The following is a 14,395-nucleotide window of genomic DNA, read 5'->3' as shown; positions in this document are numbered from 1 at the left end:
TGTTTGAGTCTTCTGTGGCCAAAAATTAGTCATCCTTTCTTGATAAGCCTTTTGAAATCTAGGAAAGCTGGTCGTTGGCAGCCCACTGTGAAGCCTGTGCTCTCAAATTAAATGTATCAGGCTTAAAGAGAACCTGCCAGAGCTTGCAGTGCACTGGTATAGCTTTTTTCATATTATGATTAGAAATCAGAAAAGTATTTCATCATAGAGAATCATGTGTGGTTTGGTACTTGCTGCCTTGCTTATTCACATATACTTCTGAGATTCTGCTAATATCAAGCAAGACAAAGAATACCAGGAGAATAATGAACCGTGGTGTTCATCTTGGAGAATATTCTGTAGAGTTGAAATGCGAGAGAGATTCCCCATGGATGGTGAGACCCTCTAGAAGCTTCTGTTTGCAAATAATATTGTGCTAACTGTATCAAGTCTTCTAAGACATTGCAAGGCCTCTTAAATGATACAGAAAAATCAAACTAAGAAGTCTATCCTAATCATCCCACAAGAAAAACAAATGGAAGGAAGGATACTGGCTGTCCAGCCTGTGATAGGTAGTCGGATAGGACACCTAAACAAGTAATCATCAATAACTATATTTTGGAAAACACTTCAGAGGGCCAATGAAATGTTGCCAAAATCAACCAAAAGGAAAAGTGAGTGTGTTAACATTCAGGAAATGGTGCAGTAATTTCAATGATCTCCTGTTTCTTCCTGGAACAAAAACTCATCATTGAAAGAAATACATTCTTCCAGTGGTGCTCTACAGTGTGCAAAATACCACCATCACTAAAAAAACTGAAAGTGAAAGTCAACCTGCAAATGAGAGGCCCCAGGCCTAGATAGAAACAAAAAGTGGCATTAAAGATTTGAGCCAACAGGTGGACAGTGGCTATGTGCAGTCTGTGCCCAAGCAACCTGAGGAGGCCATAGGATCACTGCCCGCTCTGCCAGAAGGGCAGGTACTCTGCCTCTGGAAGGCATAGTTGGGAGGGCCACAACACAGAGATCAGAAGACATGGTTGGGTTCTCATCTGGATTGTTGGAGGGAATGCCCACATTGACAAGATCATCTAGATAGAAGGAAGTACTTGAGGATCTTTTTAGACAGCCTGTACAAAAGTAGAGAAGTTTCATTTTATGGCGATTTACATCTACAACCACTGATACCATATTTAAAGACAGGCCAAAGGGATCTGATCAGGGATCTCACCTTCTTTTCAACTGTCATGGACTTGTGATTTAACTGGTACAGGGAAGCACTGGTGAGATAACTCCCTCTGGCCATGCATAGCCTCAACAATTGTGAAACTGACAACCTTGGGGTTGCCCTAGATGGTGAGAGATCAGTGACATAACTACCGTCACACAATGAGTATATGCCAGAGGCAGGACCTGAACCCAGATCTTCTGCAGATGAGGTGAGGTCTCTTCACCCACAAATGTTATGCTGCTTCTCTCTGAGCAGAATATAAACCTCTTCCAATATGTACCACTGTTCCTTTAGAAAAACTGGAATTAAATCATTTATTTAAAACTTATATTGCTAAAGCATTGATGGCATTATGTTCTTTAAAAAGTATTTTATGTTTTTGAACTCTAAATTGGCATTTTTTTGTTACAAAAAACCATGAGCATATTAATATGGATGGCTTTGGTTTCTTATTTATGACTGAGGTCATCTAATATGCAGTCTAATACGTTTAATGAAGGAACATCTAGAAATAGCTACTAAAGAAAAAGGAACCTCAGAAAACGTAATGACAGAAAAATAGAACTTAAAATTATGAGATCACGGAATTCTCTAGTTCTCATTCCCAACAGATTCATCTTATCTTATGGGTTATAATTTATCTAAAGGATAAATCCAGGGGCAGCTAGGTGGTACAGTGGATAAAGCACTGGCCCTGAATTCAGGAGGACCTGAGTTCAAATGGAGCCTCAAACCCTTGACACTTACTAGCAGTGTCACCCTGGGCAAGTCACTTAACCCTCATTGCTCCCCACCCCCCCAAAGAATAAATCCTCTGTTAGGATATTTAACCTCCAGTGATGCTGAAGTCAGTACCTTTATTTTCAAACAACTCCAACTATTCTCTGTATGGAGCAGAAAGCTGCCTTTCTGTATCTTCTACCCTTTGGGCCTAGTTTTCCTCCTTATGGGCCAAGTCTTCTTCACTGTGTCTTAACTCTAGAGATCCCCCCTTCACGTCCTATCCAAAGCCTTCTTCAGAATATACATCTTTCAATCACTTGACCAAGCATCTATCCATAAATAAGTATTCTTTGAGTACTGCTATTCAAGATAAAAATTCACAAATTAGGGGCAGCTAGGTGGTGCAGTGAATAAAGCACCAGCCCTGGATTCAGGAGGACCTGAGTTCAAATCCAGCTTCAGACACTTGTCACTTACTAGCTGTGTGAGCCTGGGCAAATCACTTAACCCTCAATACCCTGCCCCCCCACCCCTTTTACAAATTACCTTCTGGCTTTCCATTTTTCCATCTTGTTCATAAAAAATATGCAAAATTTTAATCTGATACCTTACTGAAATCCAGATATATCACATCTACAACAAGCCCTTCAGCTAACACTTCACTTATTCTAATAAAAGGAAATTGTTTTTCTGGCAAGACTGGTTTGAGTAACGGCTGCTTTTCCTAAATTCTTTCAAAAATCATGGTATTTTTTAATCTGCTCTATGACTGCCTACGATTGGGAATAGATTTCAAAAGCTCAGTCAGAATTTGTGCATATACTTTTTTTTGTGGGGCAATGAGGGTTAAGTAATTTGTCCAAGGTCACACAGCTAGTGTCCTCGCTCTGAGGTCACATTTGAACTCGGGTCCTCCTGCATCCAGGGCCGGTGTTTTATCCATGGCGCCACCTAGCTGCCCCTGTGCACATACTTTTGAAACCTGACTTGAGTAATGGTCAAGAACATCAAGAATTGTTGCTTCTCATTCTTCTTGAAGTTTATGCATTGAGGATTTGTTCTTGATATTTTGTTTGGCTTCCATCTATCTGTATAATTTCCTTCTCATTTTGAACTTAGTTTAGAATTGTCTGTGTGGTTACATCAATCTTATATTAGATGTCTCCTTTCTTTCTTCATTAGAATCATCCAGAATTGTGAGAAAGTGGTCCCTGAGACCCTCTAATTCTTCTAGAACCACATTTCCTTTCAGATGCTCAGGTCATGGAATCATAACAATATCTATAAATGTATGCAGGTGTCAGACAATGCCCAGCATTCATCCCCTTTATTGGCTCACTAATTTTAAGGGGACATAGTCATCTTCTCCAAAAGTGGTTTCCATTTTATCTTGAAGTGCCTTCTTATTGATCCAGAATGGCAACTAACTTTGCTTCCTCTACCTTTAGAAAGATGAAATGAATCCCCTGCTTTAGCAAAGTAGGAGCTACAGCAGATGACTAGAGAGTAAATATGGAATACCTCAATACAGATATGTTCTGCATCTATGTTATCTGTACACCAGGAAATAATCAACTCTGAAGCAATTACTGCTTTTTCGCTGTTCCTATTATTCCTTCTTCCCCCAAAATTTATTTATTTATTTATTTTGTGGGGCAATGAGGGTTAAATGATTTGCCCATGGTCACACAGCTAGCAAACGTAAAGTGTCTGATGCCAGATTTGAATTCAGGTTTGAGGCCGGATTTGAAATCAGGTACTCCTGACTCCAGGGCCGGTGCTTAAAGTCGAATTTGAACTCAGGTCCTCCTGATTCAGGGCCAGTGCTTTATCCACTGCGCCACCTAGCTGCCCTCTGTTCCTATTATTCTTACTAAAATCATTTCTACCACACTCTCCTTCCCTGTTTCTGGATCCCACACAGTTTCCTACAACGCTATTTTGCCACTGTGAGTGAGATTTTCCCCAACCCTTAGAGACTGTGATTCAATGTGCTTTGAGTATTCTTTAGTGGCTTAAGCCAATACAGTAAAAGTAGGAAGGAAATTGTGTAGCATGTTCCTATTGTGAACTTGTCTCTTGACCATTGCCTTTAATTATACTTAAATGTCCAAACAAGGTAGTAAAAATAGTATCTTCTAAGCAGAGGGGACTGATCAGCATTATCAGACTTCTGCAAAAAGCTCTGAGAAAAACCCTAAATTGGCTGGCTACCAAGTATTTGTTTGGCCCTGTTACTGTCACTGAAGACCATTTTCCTGACTTGGGTATGATGACCATGTTAAAATGTTTCATTCCTATACCATTTGGATCATGCTCTGTACCATTTGCTATAGGCTCTAAAGATACAATGGGAGGTAGGGCAGCTAGGTGGCACAGTGAATAGATCACTGGCCCTGGATTCAGGAGGACCTGAGTTCAAATTCAGCCTCAGACACTTGACACTTACTAGCTGTGTGACCCTGGGCAAGTCATTTAACACCAATTGTCTCACCAAAAAAAAAAAAAAAAAAAAGGATACATTGGGAGGAGTCTATGGGATATAAATACCATCTCCTGGCTCTGCTCAGGGTCTTGGGGTCTTAGACCTGAGACAAGGTTTATTGTGAGATAGGCCCAATATTTCACATTAGCATGTGTGTTGTCCCCTCTTTCCATTTATTCTTACCCACTGAAATTATGTGGCACATTCCTTCTATATGAAACCTTTTACTTTCTATTTTAATGATCCTGTCTAGGGCATTTTCTCCTTCCCATTTCATTTTCAAAGACTGAAGCAGCGATCTCAGCAAAAAGCAATAACCCCAAACCAAAGAATATGTACTCTGATCAATACACATTTTACATTTCCTTAGGGATGCTGTGGCAATGATTAATGAAATTCTTCTGTTCCCAGATCTTCAACTGTTCAATTTTTCTTCTGCCTATTAATACAATTTTGAGTAAAATATTCGGATCCATTTGGTCCCATAGAAACAAGAAATATTCTTTCTCATCAATAAACACCTCAAGCACATGGTCTTCATCACCTCAGAGAATTAGCACTTGCTGTGAGTGTACTTACCTTCTGGGCAATCATGTTACAGATCTCTGGCAGGAAGTCTTCACTCAAGAGCTTGTACAGCTGTCGCTCTCTTAGGGATGTTCTCTCTCTAAAGCTCTCTGTCACTTGCTTCCACTCTTCTTCAGTTTGACACAGAAGCCACCAGGTCCCATGCCCTGGTCCTTGGGTCCCTAAAAACAAAAAGGGTTGGTTTTACTATGCTCTATCTAATCCTTTATCCCAGTCTAAGTTTTACCTTCACCATCTATGATGAATAACATACTGTGTACTGGGTTCTCCTTCAGATTTAGGAAGAAAAAGTCAAATTCCCAAACTATTCTTATTTGGTATCTACCCTCTCAAGGTATAGTGGAAAAAACCCCAAAACACTGATGTTCAAAATGAAACCTATGATAGAAGCCATTACAGCTTCACTTTTAAATGGATTTAGGAGTTCTGGGTTATGAAAAAGCTTAAATTGTGAACCACATCTATGTTTATAATTATATAAGACTCTTGGATTAACATGAGCCCATGGTTTTTACATTCTCATGCATTTTTAACAATTATAAGTCAATATTTTGGTCAGAAAACAGGCTGTATGATTCAGAATCAATCAACAAGCAGTGATTAACCAACCCCTTTGTTAGGGGCTGGGGAAACAAACAAAAACCAAAATTCAAATTCCCTGATCTCAAGAATTCATATTCTATTGGGGAGACGTGTGTATGTGTTTTATACAAAATAAATGTGAGATCATTTTGCAGAGGGAGATGCTAGTGACTGGGAGAAATTAGGAAAGACTTCATGTAGAAAGACTTGCTTGAGTGGAGACTAGAGGGCATACATTCCTGGCATCAGAGACAGCCTGGGCAAAGTGTGCTGGGTTAGGAACACTAAGAAGTCCAGTTTGGCTCAGCATGGAGTGTAGGAAGGAAGTAGTGTAGGTTAAGGCTGGAAAGGGTAACAGAGATGCAACATTACTATAAAGAATTAGATGCCCATGCCCTTTCTGAACCCCAGCAAAATTACCATTTCTTGTCTGTGGTGTTAAAGTTGAGTTTTCTTCTTGTTTTTCACTGAAACACAGGGAAACAAAGAATATTCATTTAAAGCAAAGACTTATTCAACTTTCCTGCAATAGAAACATATAATGGCTTTAATCGAAGAACTGGGATAAATGCAGTGAACGTCCCAAAAGAATACCATGTGTAACTATGGAAATGAGACGGCAATCCCAAAGCAGGTAAGAGTGTTTCTTTCTTTCCTAGGAAAGTTTTGACAGGGACCTGTTATGGATAAGCTATGGAAGTCTCCATCACTTGAGAAGTCTTTTCCCTTGGTTCTCCCAAGCCCCAAAAGATATACATAAGAACTTTCTCTTCAAGCTTTAGGTATTTAAACTTCAGAAGGCAAAAAATTGCCAGTAGAGGGTGGCATAAATCCATGAAGCATTGTGTGTATTTAGCTTTCTCACGAATCCTGTACTCTCTAAAGAAAATCTGACTTGACCAGGGCATTGTGGCTCCAAAAGCCTTTCTCTTGAAAAATAAAAGTTATGAGGGAATTTTAATATGGGGATTTTGCTTTTGTTTTCCCCTAACAGTAGTTAAAGGACGGAGTATAGGCCCATAAATCTAAAGTAGCTTTCAGAAGATGTACCTTTATTAATGTAACATATGGGGAATTTGAGAACTGTGAAAATGACAGTTTTCAGAATACACGGATCATTCAACAGTAGTAGCAGTGGGGTGCAGGTCACAGAGGGAAGCAGCTAGGTGGCATAGTAGATACAGTGCTGGGCCTAGAGTCAGGAAGCCCTGAGTTCAAATCTGGCCTCAGACACTTACTAGCTGTGGGGCCCTAGGGCAAGTTCCTTAACCTCTGTTTGCCTTAATCCACTGGAGAGGAAATGGCAAGCCACTCTAGTAATCTTGCCAAGAAAACACCATCACCAATATTGATGTGCTATGAACCATGGGGTCATGAAGAGTCAGACACAACTGAACAGCAAAGACAGGTTAAAACACAAGTTATAACATGTTTCTCACAGAAACTCACAAGGAACACATAATGTTTAAACTTCTGATTCTGGAGTATGAATAAAAATTCTGACTTCATATTATCAGATCTAAATTCTGATATTTTCAACTCCTCAGTAAGAAATTCATGGAGTTACTTGATCAAAAGAATGTTGGGGAGCCAGCTAGGTGTCACAGTGGATAGAGCATGGCCCTGGATTCAGGAAAACTTGAATTCAAAACCAGCCTCAAACACTTGACATTTACTAGCTGTGTGATGCTGGGGAAATCACTTAACCCTTATTGCCCATCAAAAAAAAGAAGAAGAAGGAAGAAGGAGGAAGGAGGAGGAGGAAAGGAAGGAGGAAGGAGGAAGGAAGAAAGGAGGAGGAGGGTACCTTTGTTCTCTGGTACTTACTTAGGCCAGGTAGAAGTAGGTATCAGTATGAGCATCACTCCTAGAGTTTTTGTATTCAATATGTACTCCAGATACTTCTCACTACTGGTAGACCAATATCATAACAAGGGCAAGTTTCCATTTTACCTAGTACCAACCAAGCCCCAGAAGCTGAAAATGTTCCACTAGCCAGAATTCTGGGCACAATTGTTTTTCTTCTGTTTTTAACACAGTCGATTTAAAAGAATGAAAATGGGTGAGATATTTCTGAAATATTTAATAAGCAAAAATGTATTAGCCCGCTTTCACTTTGGTACAAAACTATGAACTCCATGAAACTTTGTAAAGGAAGAAGCAAACATTGAGAGGAAAAAAACCCTTATATAATTAAATTGTTTTTCTTTTTCCCCCAAAAGAAATGCAAACATTTATGGAAATATATGATAATCAGGGTCTCATTCTCAACTGATGGATGAGAAAATGTAACTAGGCATGTGAGAGAACATTAGGCCTAGGTCTGTATCTGGGCTTGGAGGGTGTGGGGGGCTGTTATTTCTCTGGCCCATGCTGCACACCTTACATTATACACGTATGGTTGGCTTTCATTCAAAGACAGGAAAATGTATATGTGGAGGTTCCTTACTTTGGGCCAACATGATTGCCCCCAAATTCCTTTCTCTTTGCTTTCTTTCTTTCTTTAGGGGGTGGTGGTGGTGGTGGTAGAGAGAAAAGAAAGGAGGGTGCATATGCTACTTCCCTCCAGTAGAATGTAAACTTGTAAACTTCTTGAAGGAAAGAACTTTTTTTAGATCACACATTTAGAACTGGCCAGGATCTAAAAGGACATTTAATTTGGCCCCTCAATTTTACATATGAGAAAACTGGGATCCAAGGAAGTTGGGTCAGAGGTGGGATTAGAATCTAGGTCCTCTGTCTGTAGAGGCAATGTTTGATACCTTTTTTTTTTTTTTTTTTTTTTGGTGAGGCAATTGGGGTTAAGTGACTTGCCCAGGGTCACACAGCTAGTGTCAAGTGTCTGAGGCCGCATTTGAACTCAGGTCCTCCTGAATCCAAGGCCGGTGCTCTATCCACTGTGCCACCTAGCTGCCCCTCGATACCTTTTAATGTCTGTGTTCCCAGGCAGTGCCTGGCGCAAAGTAAGCACTTCATAAATGTTTGTTGAATTAACCTGATTGAATAAAAATGAAATTAAATTCTAAAAACAGATATTGTAGGGAGGAGAGATTTCAAATAAATAAATAAATAAATTTAGAAACAATTCACTAGTACGTGAGTTCATAAGCTAGACTCCTCTCTTCCTGCAAACAATTGCTTGATACGGAATCTGTTGAAAAGGATAAGACACCACTTCAATGTGCAATGGGAAGAATTATATAGTACAAAGGTATTGGGCCTGGACACAATCCCTTTCAATTGTAGTGTCTTTATGTGTAATATGAGGGGCTTCTCTAAGATGTTGCAATTCTGTGACAACAGGATGACAAAGTGTTCTTACTTGAGTGCAATCTCCTCCTGTAATTTCTTCCGTTTTGGGGGACGCCCTCTTCTTTTTCCTGTTTTTCCAGGTACATTTGGGACACTTTTCTGTCCTCCATTTTCCCTGATTAAAAAAAGGACAGTGTTTTTGTCATAAGATTGCAAAAAGGGATGAAATGAATATCAACAAGAGAAGGGAAAGAATTTGCTATCCATCATGTTCATGTTGGAAAAATAAAACAGAAGAAATAGCTTTAAATTGCAAGTTGAAGATTTATGTTACTTAGGACTGTTAATTGTTCTTTGGAGTATACAATCTCTATCCTTGGATGTCTAAAATCAAAATACTTTTAACCTACTTGATTCCAAGAGAGAGTACTGGTTTTGAAGTCAAGAGAGAGCAAGGTCCAAATTCTGCTTTCAACACTGACTACCTGTAAGACTGGGCTTTCAAGGTCTCTGAACCTCAAGTTATTTCATCTATAAAACAGGGTTCACGCCTCTTGTATTATTATCTCACAGGGCTGTAAGGAAGATCTAATTCGAGTGTATGAGGTACTTGAAAAGTCAAAGTGGGTAGGGCTGTTGGTGTAGACGTAGGAGCTTTGATATTGGCAGAGGTTAAGGCTGGTGAAACCCCATGGGTTCTAGAGTTATTAAGCTGCAGCATGACTGAAGCAGTATGTGTCTGAGTTAAGTCTGACACCAATATGATGAGCCCCTTCAGGTCAGAGGCCAGAAAAACAGAGTGGGCTAAAGGTCCCATGCTGGGCAGTATTGGAAGAACACCTATGAGTGGCCACCAGACCTCCATTTTTCCAGCCTAGGTGAGAGATCTCCCCTTACCCTAAAAGTCATAGCGTACTAGAGAGAGACAGGCTGGCTCTTATTCCCACAACGCTCTAGATGGTTATCAGGACAGACTGCCTCATATCTTCACTGATTCTAAAATGAACAAAACGGCCAAATTCTACTGACAAAATGAGCTGCCAATAGTGTGACTCTCAAGAAGTTAAAACTTTTGTTATATTTAGTTGAAAAAAGATCAAATTGTCACCAAAAAAAAAAAAAATCTTAGAGGGTGGAATGACTTGGAAACCTAACTTTGAGGATGCTATCATTTAATATCTCAGGATCTACGGAGATTATTAGCTCCAATTTACTATTATGTTGCTAAATTACTATAAACCAGCTCTTTGGTTTCTGGACCTAGTCAAACCAATCATTAGAAGAGAACAAAAAAGGGGCAGCTAGGTGGCACAGTGAACAGAGCACCAGCCCTAGAGTCAGGAGGACCTGAGTTCAAATCTGGCCTCAGACACTTAACATATAACTAGCTGTGTGACCCTGGGCAAGTCACTTAACCCCAATTGCCTCACCAAAACAAAGCAAAAAAAAAAAATGAAGAAGAGAACAAAACCCAAAAATAAACAATGGATATTTACATAGCATTATAATATTTACAAAATATTATATGTCATGGGAACCTCACAACAACCTACAAGATACATGCCCTACACAGCAGCTGGATGGCACAATAGATGGAGGACCAGCCCTGGAGTCAGGAAGATTTAAGTTCCAATCCAGATTCAAATTCACTTTAAGCTACATTTACCTCAGTTTCCTCATCTGTAAAATGGGGATAATAACAGCCCCAACCTCCCAGAGTTGTAGTGAGGATCAAATAGGATAATTGTAAAGCATCAAGCACAGTGCCTGTCACATAGTAAGCACTACATAAATGTTAGCTATCATTATTCTTATTTTAAAGATGAGAATATTGAAGTTTAGAGCCCAAGGTCCCAGAGCTAATAAGTTTCAGGGGTGGAAAACCAGGTTTTCTTCCTCCAAGTATCTTATGCATCTATCTCTCACAAAACTGTCATGTGAGAATTCTTAAAATATGCCAACTTTTTATATAATCAATTTTTCTTGATGTCTACTGATTGATTTTTATTGGTTTTAAGTCTCTCAAGTGATAGTAGAGGACAGAAGGGTCTGGCATGCTATGGTGCATGGGGTCAATGAGACATGACCCAGCAACAACAATCTCAACACTGATTTGAGCATCTGTTGTTATATGTAGGACTCTATATAATGTATCTAACTTTTCAGAGGGAGGGAGAGAGAGAAATCAAAGGCAGTCTTTGACCTCAATGTACGTACTTGATTGAAACCAATTCTTCATTGGATTTTCCCTGTACTGGGTCTTCTTTGTACATTCGAGTTCCATAGAAATACCAATACAATGCACCAGTGCTGTCTTCACCCAAAGGTTCCACTCGGAGGCTGTCTGCATCCAAACCCTAAAGCCGGAAGTGCAGGGAGGAAAGGAAGAAAACTAAATTGAGAAATCAAAAGCCACACACTGTCATACCAAATTATAAAATCCTCAAGGGCAAGGAGAAAAAAATCCTGGGATAACAAAAAAACATGGCTAATCTAATAATTTGGTTTAGAATAATTTCTTTAATTTATTTCTTATATCTATGGAAAAAAACCGCTACCAAAGGATAGAATCATATACTATGAAAGCTTGACCCTACACGGCTAATGTACCTCAATCTTAACCTGCAGCAACTTCTTCTATTCCAACTCTGACTCAGTACAAATAGGTAACTGTTTACAGTAGGCTCCCACTTCCAACAACCTTCCTATAATATACCCAGAGCAAAGCCAAATGAAGAAGTTATCAAACACATGTAATCATTTCACATCACAGAACATCAGATTTTATATCTATACCTTCCCTCTACAACCTCCTCCTCAAGGAGATGAAGGAAAGAGAAAAAGGAGAAAAAGACAAAGCTTTCTTTACTCTCTAACTCCACGACTCTTTCAAGTCAACACCTATTTTGTAAGATGTACCGATTTTTCCAACTAATTTTCACGTTCTGATCAATAGGAAAAGAAAATTATGCAAACCTTAATTTAGTGACATATTTGCATTCTTGAGTAAAGGTGATGAAATTGTTTATTTCCCTCAGTTTCAAGACACTATTTAGTCTAATACAGGTATGAAAGAAGGTAGGTCCAAACTAAAAATTCAATCACAGTTGTATTCTTTTGAATGCAATGCCATGCAATTAATCTAATGGGTAAAAATACTCTCATCTATGTACCTCTCAGATGTGGACTCCCATTAAAGCAAAAAAAAAAATTAATTTCTAAATCCTCATTCCTTTTACTCTTTCCTTGTTTTCTATTCTAACCCCATTTTCAAGAGTTGTCTTTATTTCTCCAGGGCCAGGACTGCTAGTTAAACACCTTAAGGAGGTCGAAGACGTCATCTGCATCAAGCCGATAATCACAGAGTCGATGGAGAATCTCCACTCGAGTGCGCAGAGGCAGGTCTTGAAAACTGGCTTCTCTCAGGGGATTGGGTTTCCCTTCCTCAAGTTCCCAGCGGTAGTTGATGATGTCTTCGAGGTAGCTATGGAATGTCTGAGACCTAATCAGAAGAGTTCCAGGCACAAAAACATTTGAGCATGTGACAGAGATCAAGAGGGGCATTGGGAGGGGTGGGCGTTGGCACGAATTAAGGAGACATCTCAATTAGGAAAAAAGTTTTTAAAAGGCCTATTGGAGGAAGCTCAGTATTTAATATAATCACCTTGTGTGTTTATCGTGTCTACCTTAAGGGAGGTAAAAGTGCTTTGGAGAACTTCATTGTTTTCTTTAAGATCAAAGGAAAACTTACCACCCCCTGAAATATACAGAAAGGGAATAATTTTCTACTTGGTAATTTGTGAAAGGGGGAGGAAGAGATTTTTCCATCTAATTCTTACAGTGAAGAGACATATTCATATCTTAAACATCAGAAACTTACTATTGTAAAGGACTAATTTGAGTATTGCTCTTTTTCCTCTGAGAACCTAAATCTGGTTAGCCTAAATGAGTGAATTTTGTCCTATGCTTTACACAGACTGCAACCCTAGGGAACAAGGAAAGGTTTCCCTGATTTTTCTGCTAGAACTTTACTGGAATTGTCCAGTATATATTATTTAATGTTGATGTTTTTGTCTTCCATGAAAAATTATATTCACTGAATAATGTTAATTGATTTAACAGTTAAATTAAGCACCTTTATACTTGTGAATTAATCAGCAAGGAAGAACCCCCCCCCAAAACCAAAAACCAAAAATTAAAAAACATACATATACATATTTGTCTTTAAAGTTTGCAAAGCCCTTTACAAATATTATCTCATTTTCAACCTTACAACAACCCCAGGAAGGAGATGCTATTATTTTCTCCATTTTGCAAATAAGGAAACTGAGGCAGACAGAAGTTACATGCCCAGGGCCACACATCGACTTAAGTATCTAAGGGAAGATTTGAACTCAGCTCTTCCTAAATCTAGGTCTAGTGTTCTATCACTTGATTTATCTAGGATCAAATAAATTAACCTAAAGCAAAGTGCTCTGTACTATATAAACACCAACAACTATATTTATATCATCATCATCATTGTCGTGTCCCCGCCCTCATTTAGATGACTTTTAACAATGACACACCTTGTCAAAGTAATATCTACTATTTTATAAGGGAAAATGAAGACCAAAAAAAAAAAAAAAACCGCTAGCAAATAACAGTGAATTAAGTTTCCTTATTCCCCTTTTAAACAAGAAAGGAAGCAGCCTTCCAAAAGCTACCTGAAACCTTAGCTTATCAACCCTAAGCATCGACTTAACGACCTAAAAAATTACACTACGGTTCATAAATTTATTTCCATTGTCCAAGTTACATTTAGGGTCCAATTTCTGTGCATCAAAAAATTCTTCCCCTCTCAAATAGATTTTTTAAATCTTTAAAAGCACAGAAAATCAAGATGTTTAAAAATAGAGGATGTTTTTCCTGAGGGGCTTGGCATTAGTAGGGGGCTGTGGGGGAAAAAGAAACAAGAGGTTGAAAATACTACTTATTTACAAATCCTTTCTCCTACTACCAGGTGCAATGTGGTGGTTACACAAGGCTTTTCTTCTCCTTCCCTGCCCCCTTATCTTCTGCAATGAAGGAAAATTGCTGATTCTGAGACACTGCATCATTCTGAGAGTCCCAGACTGATGTCATGAGGAGAGAGGACAGCAGCTTCATCACAGCAAGAAGACAGGCTGGTCTGAGAGAGAGAGAGAACTCTCTTATTCAAACACTGATATGGAAGCATGCAAAAATACTAGCCAAGCAAACATCTGTGTGTATAAACAGTGTGCTTTGTGCTTGCAATCTGTCTGAAAGCCTCCTTTTCTCTCATAGAACTGTGTGTTTGGGATTCCTTTTTTCTCTGATATGGTTGCTTCAGTGAACCTAGTTATGGTCAAAGTTTTCTTAAGTCATCCTCATGCCACCTTATACACATTCCCCTCCCTCTCTTTAAGCTAAAGAATGTTTCTTTCTGGAGGTTCCAGATAAGAAGGAGGCTTTTTCTAAGAACTCTGTATACTTACCTCCTAATTTTAAGGAATTTCTAATCAGCCATGTAACAACAGAAAGAGGGGGAAAAA

General features: G+C 39.0%; 1 protein-coding gene across 3 annotated transcripts in view; it reads right to left on the bottom strand.

Moving 5' to 3' along the window:
• The window catches only part of LOC122728163 (cat eye syndrome critical region protein 2), a 149,003-nt gene that overhangs the window by 30,427 nt on the left and 104,181 nt on the right, over positions 1-14,395 (bottom strand). For all 3 annotated transcript variants that reach the window (XR_006353241.1, XM_043966426.1, XM_043966427.1), the window contains exons 3-7: positions 12,159-12,342; positions 11,058-11,197; positions 8,911-9,015; positions 6,009-6,055; positions 4,998-5,167 (exon numbers count right to left, since the gene is read on the bottom strand). Coding sequence is in view for 2 of the 3 variants with exons in the window: in XM_043966426.1 (XP_043822361.1) it covers positions 4,998-5,167; positions 6,009-6,055; positions 8,911-9,015; positions 11,058-11,197; positions 12,159-12,342 (646 nt within the window). In the remaining variant the exon portion in view is untranslated. The remainder of the gene's footprint in view (positions 1-4,997; positions 5,168-6,008; positions 6,056-8,910; positions 9,016-11,057; positions 11,198-12,158; positions 12,343-14,395) is intronic.

The sequence above is a fragment of the Dromiciops gliroides genome, chromosome 5 (genome assembly GCF_019393635.1).
Source record: "Dromiciops gliroides isolate mDroGli1 chromosome 5, mDroGli1.pri, whole genome shotgun sequence".
Taxonomy (NCBI): domain Eukaryota; kingdom Metazoa; phylum Chordata; class Mammalia; order Microbiotheria; family Microbiotheriidae; genus Dromiciops; species Dromiciops gliroides.
Note: the sequence above shows the minus strand (reverse complement) of the source record. Positions and strands in the feature narration are given on the sequence as shown.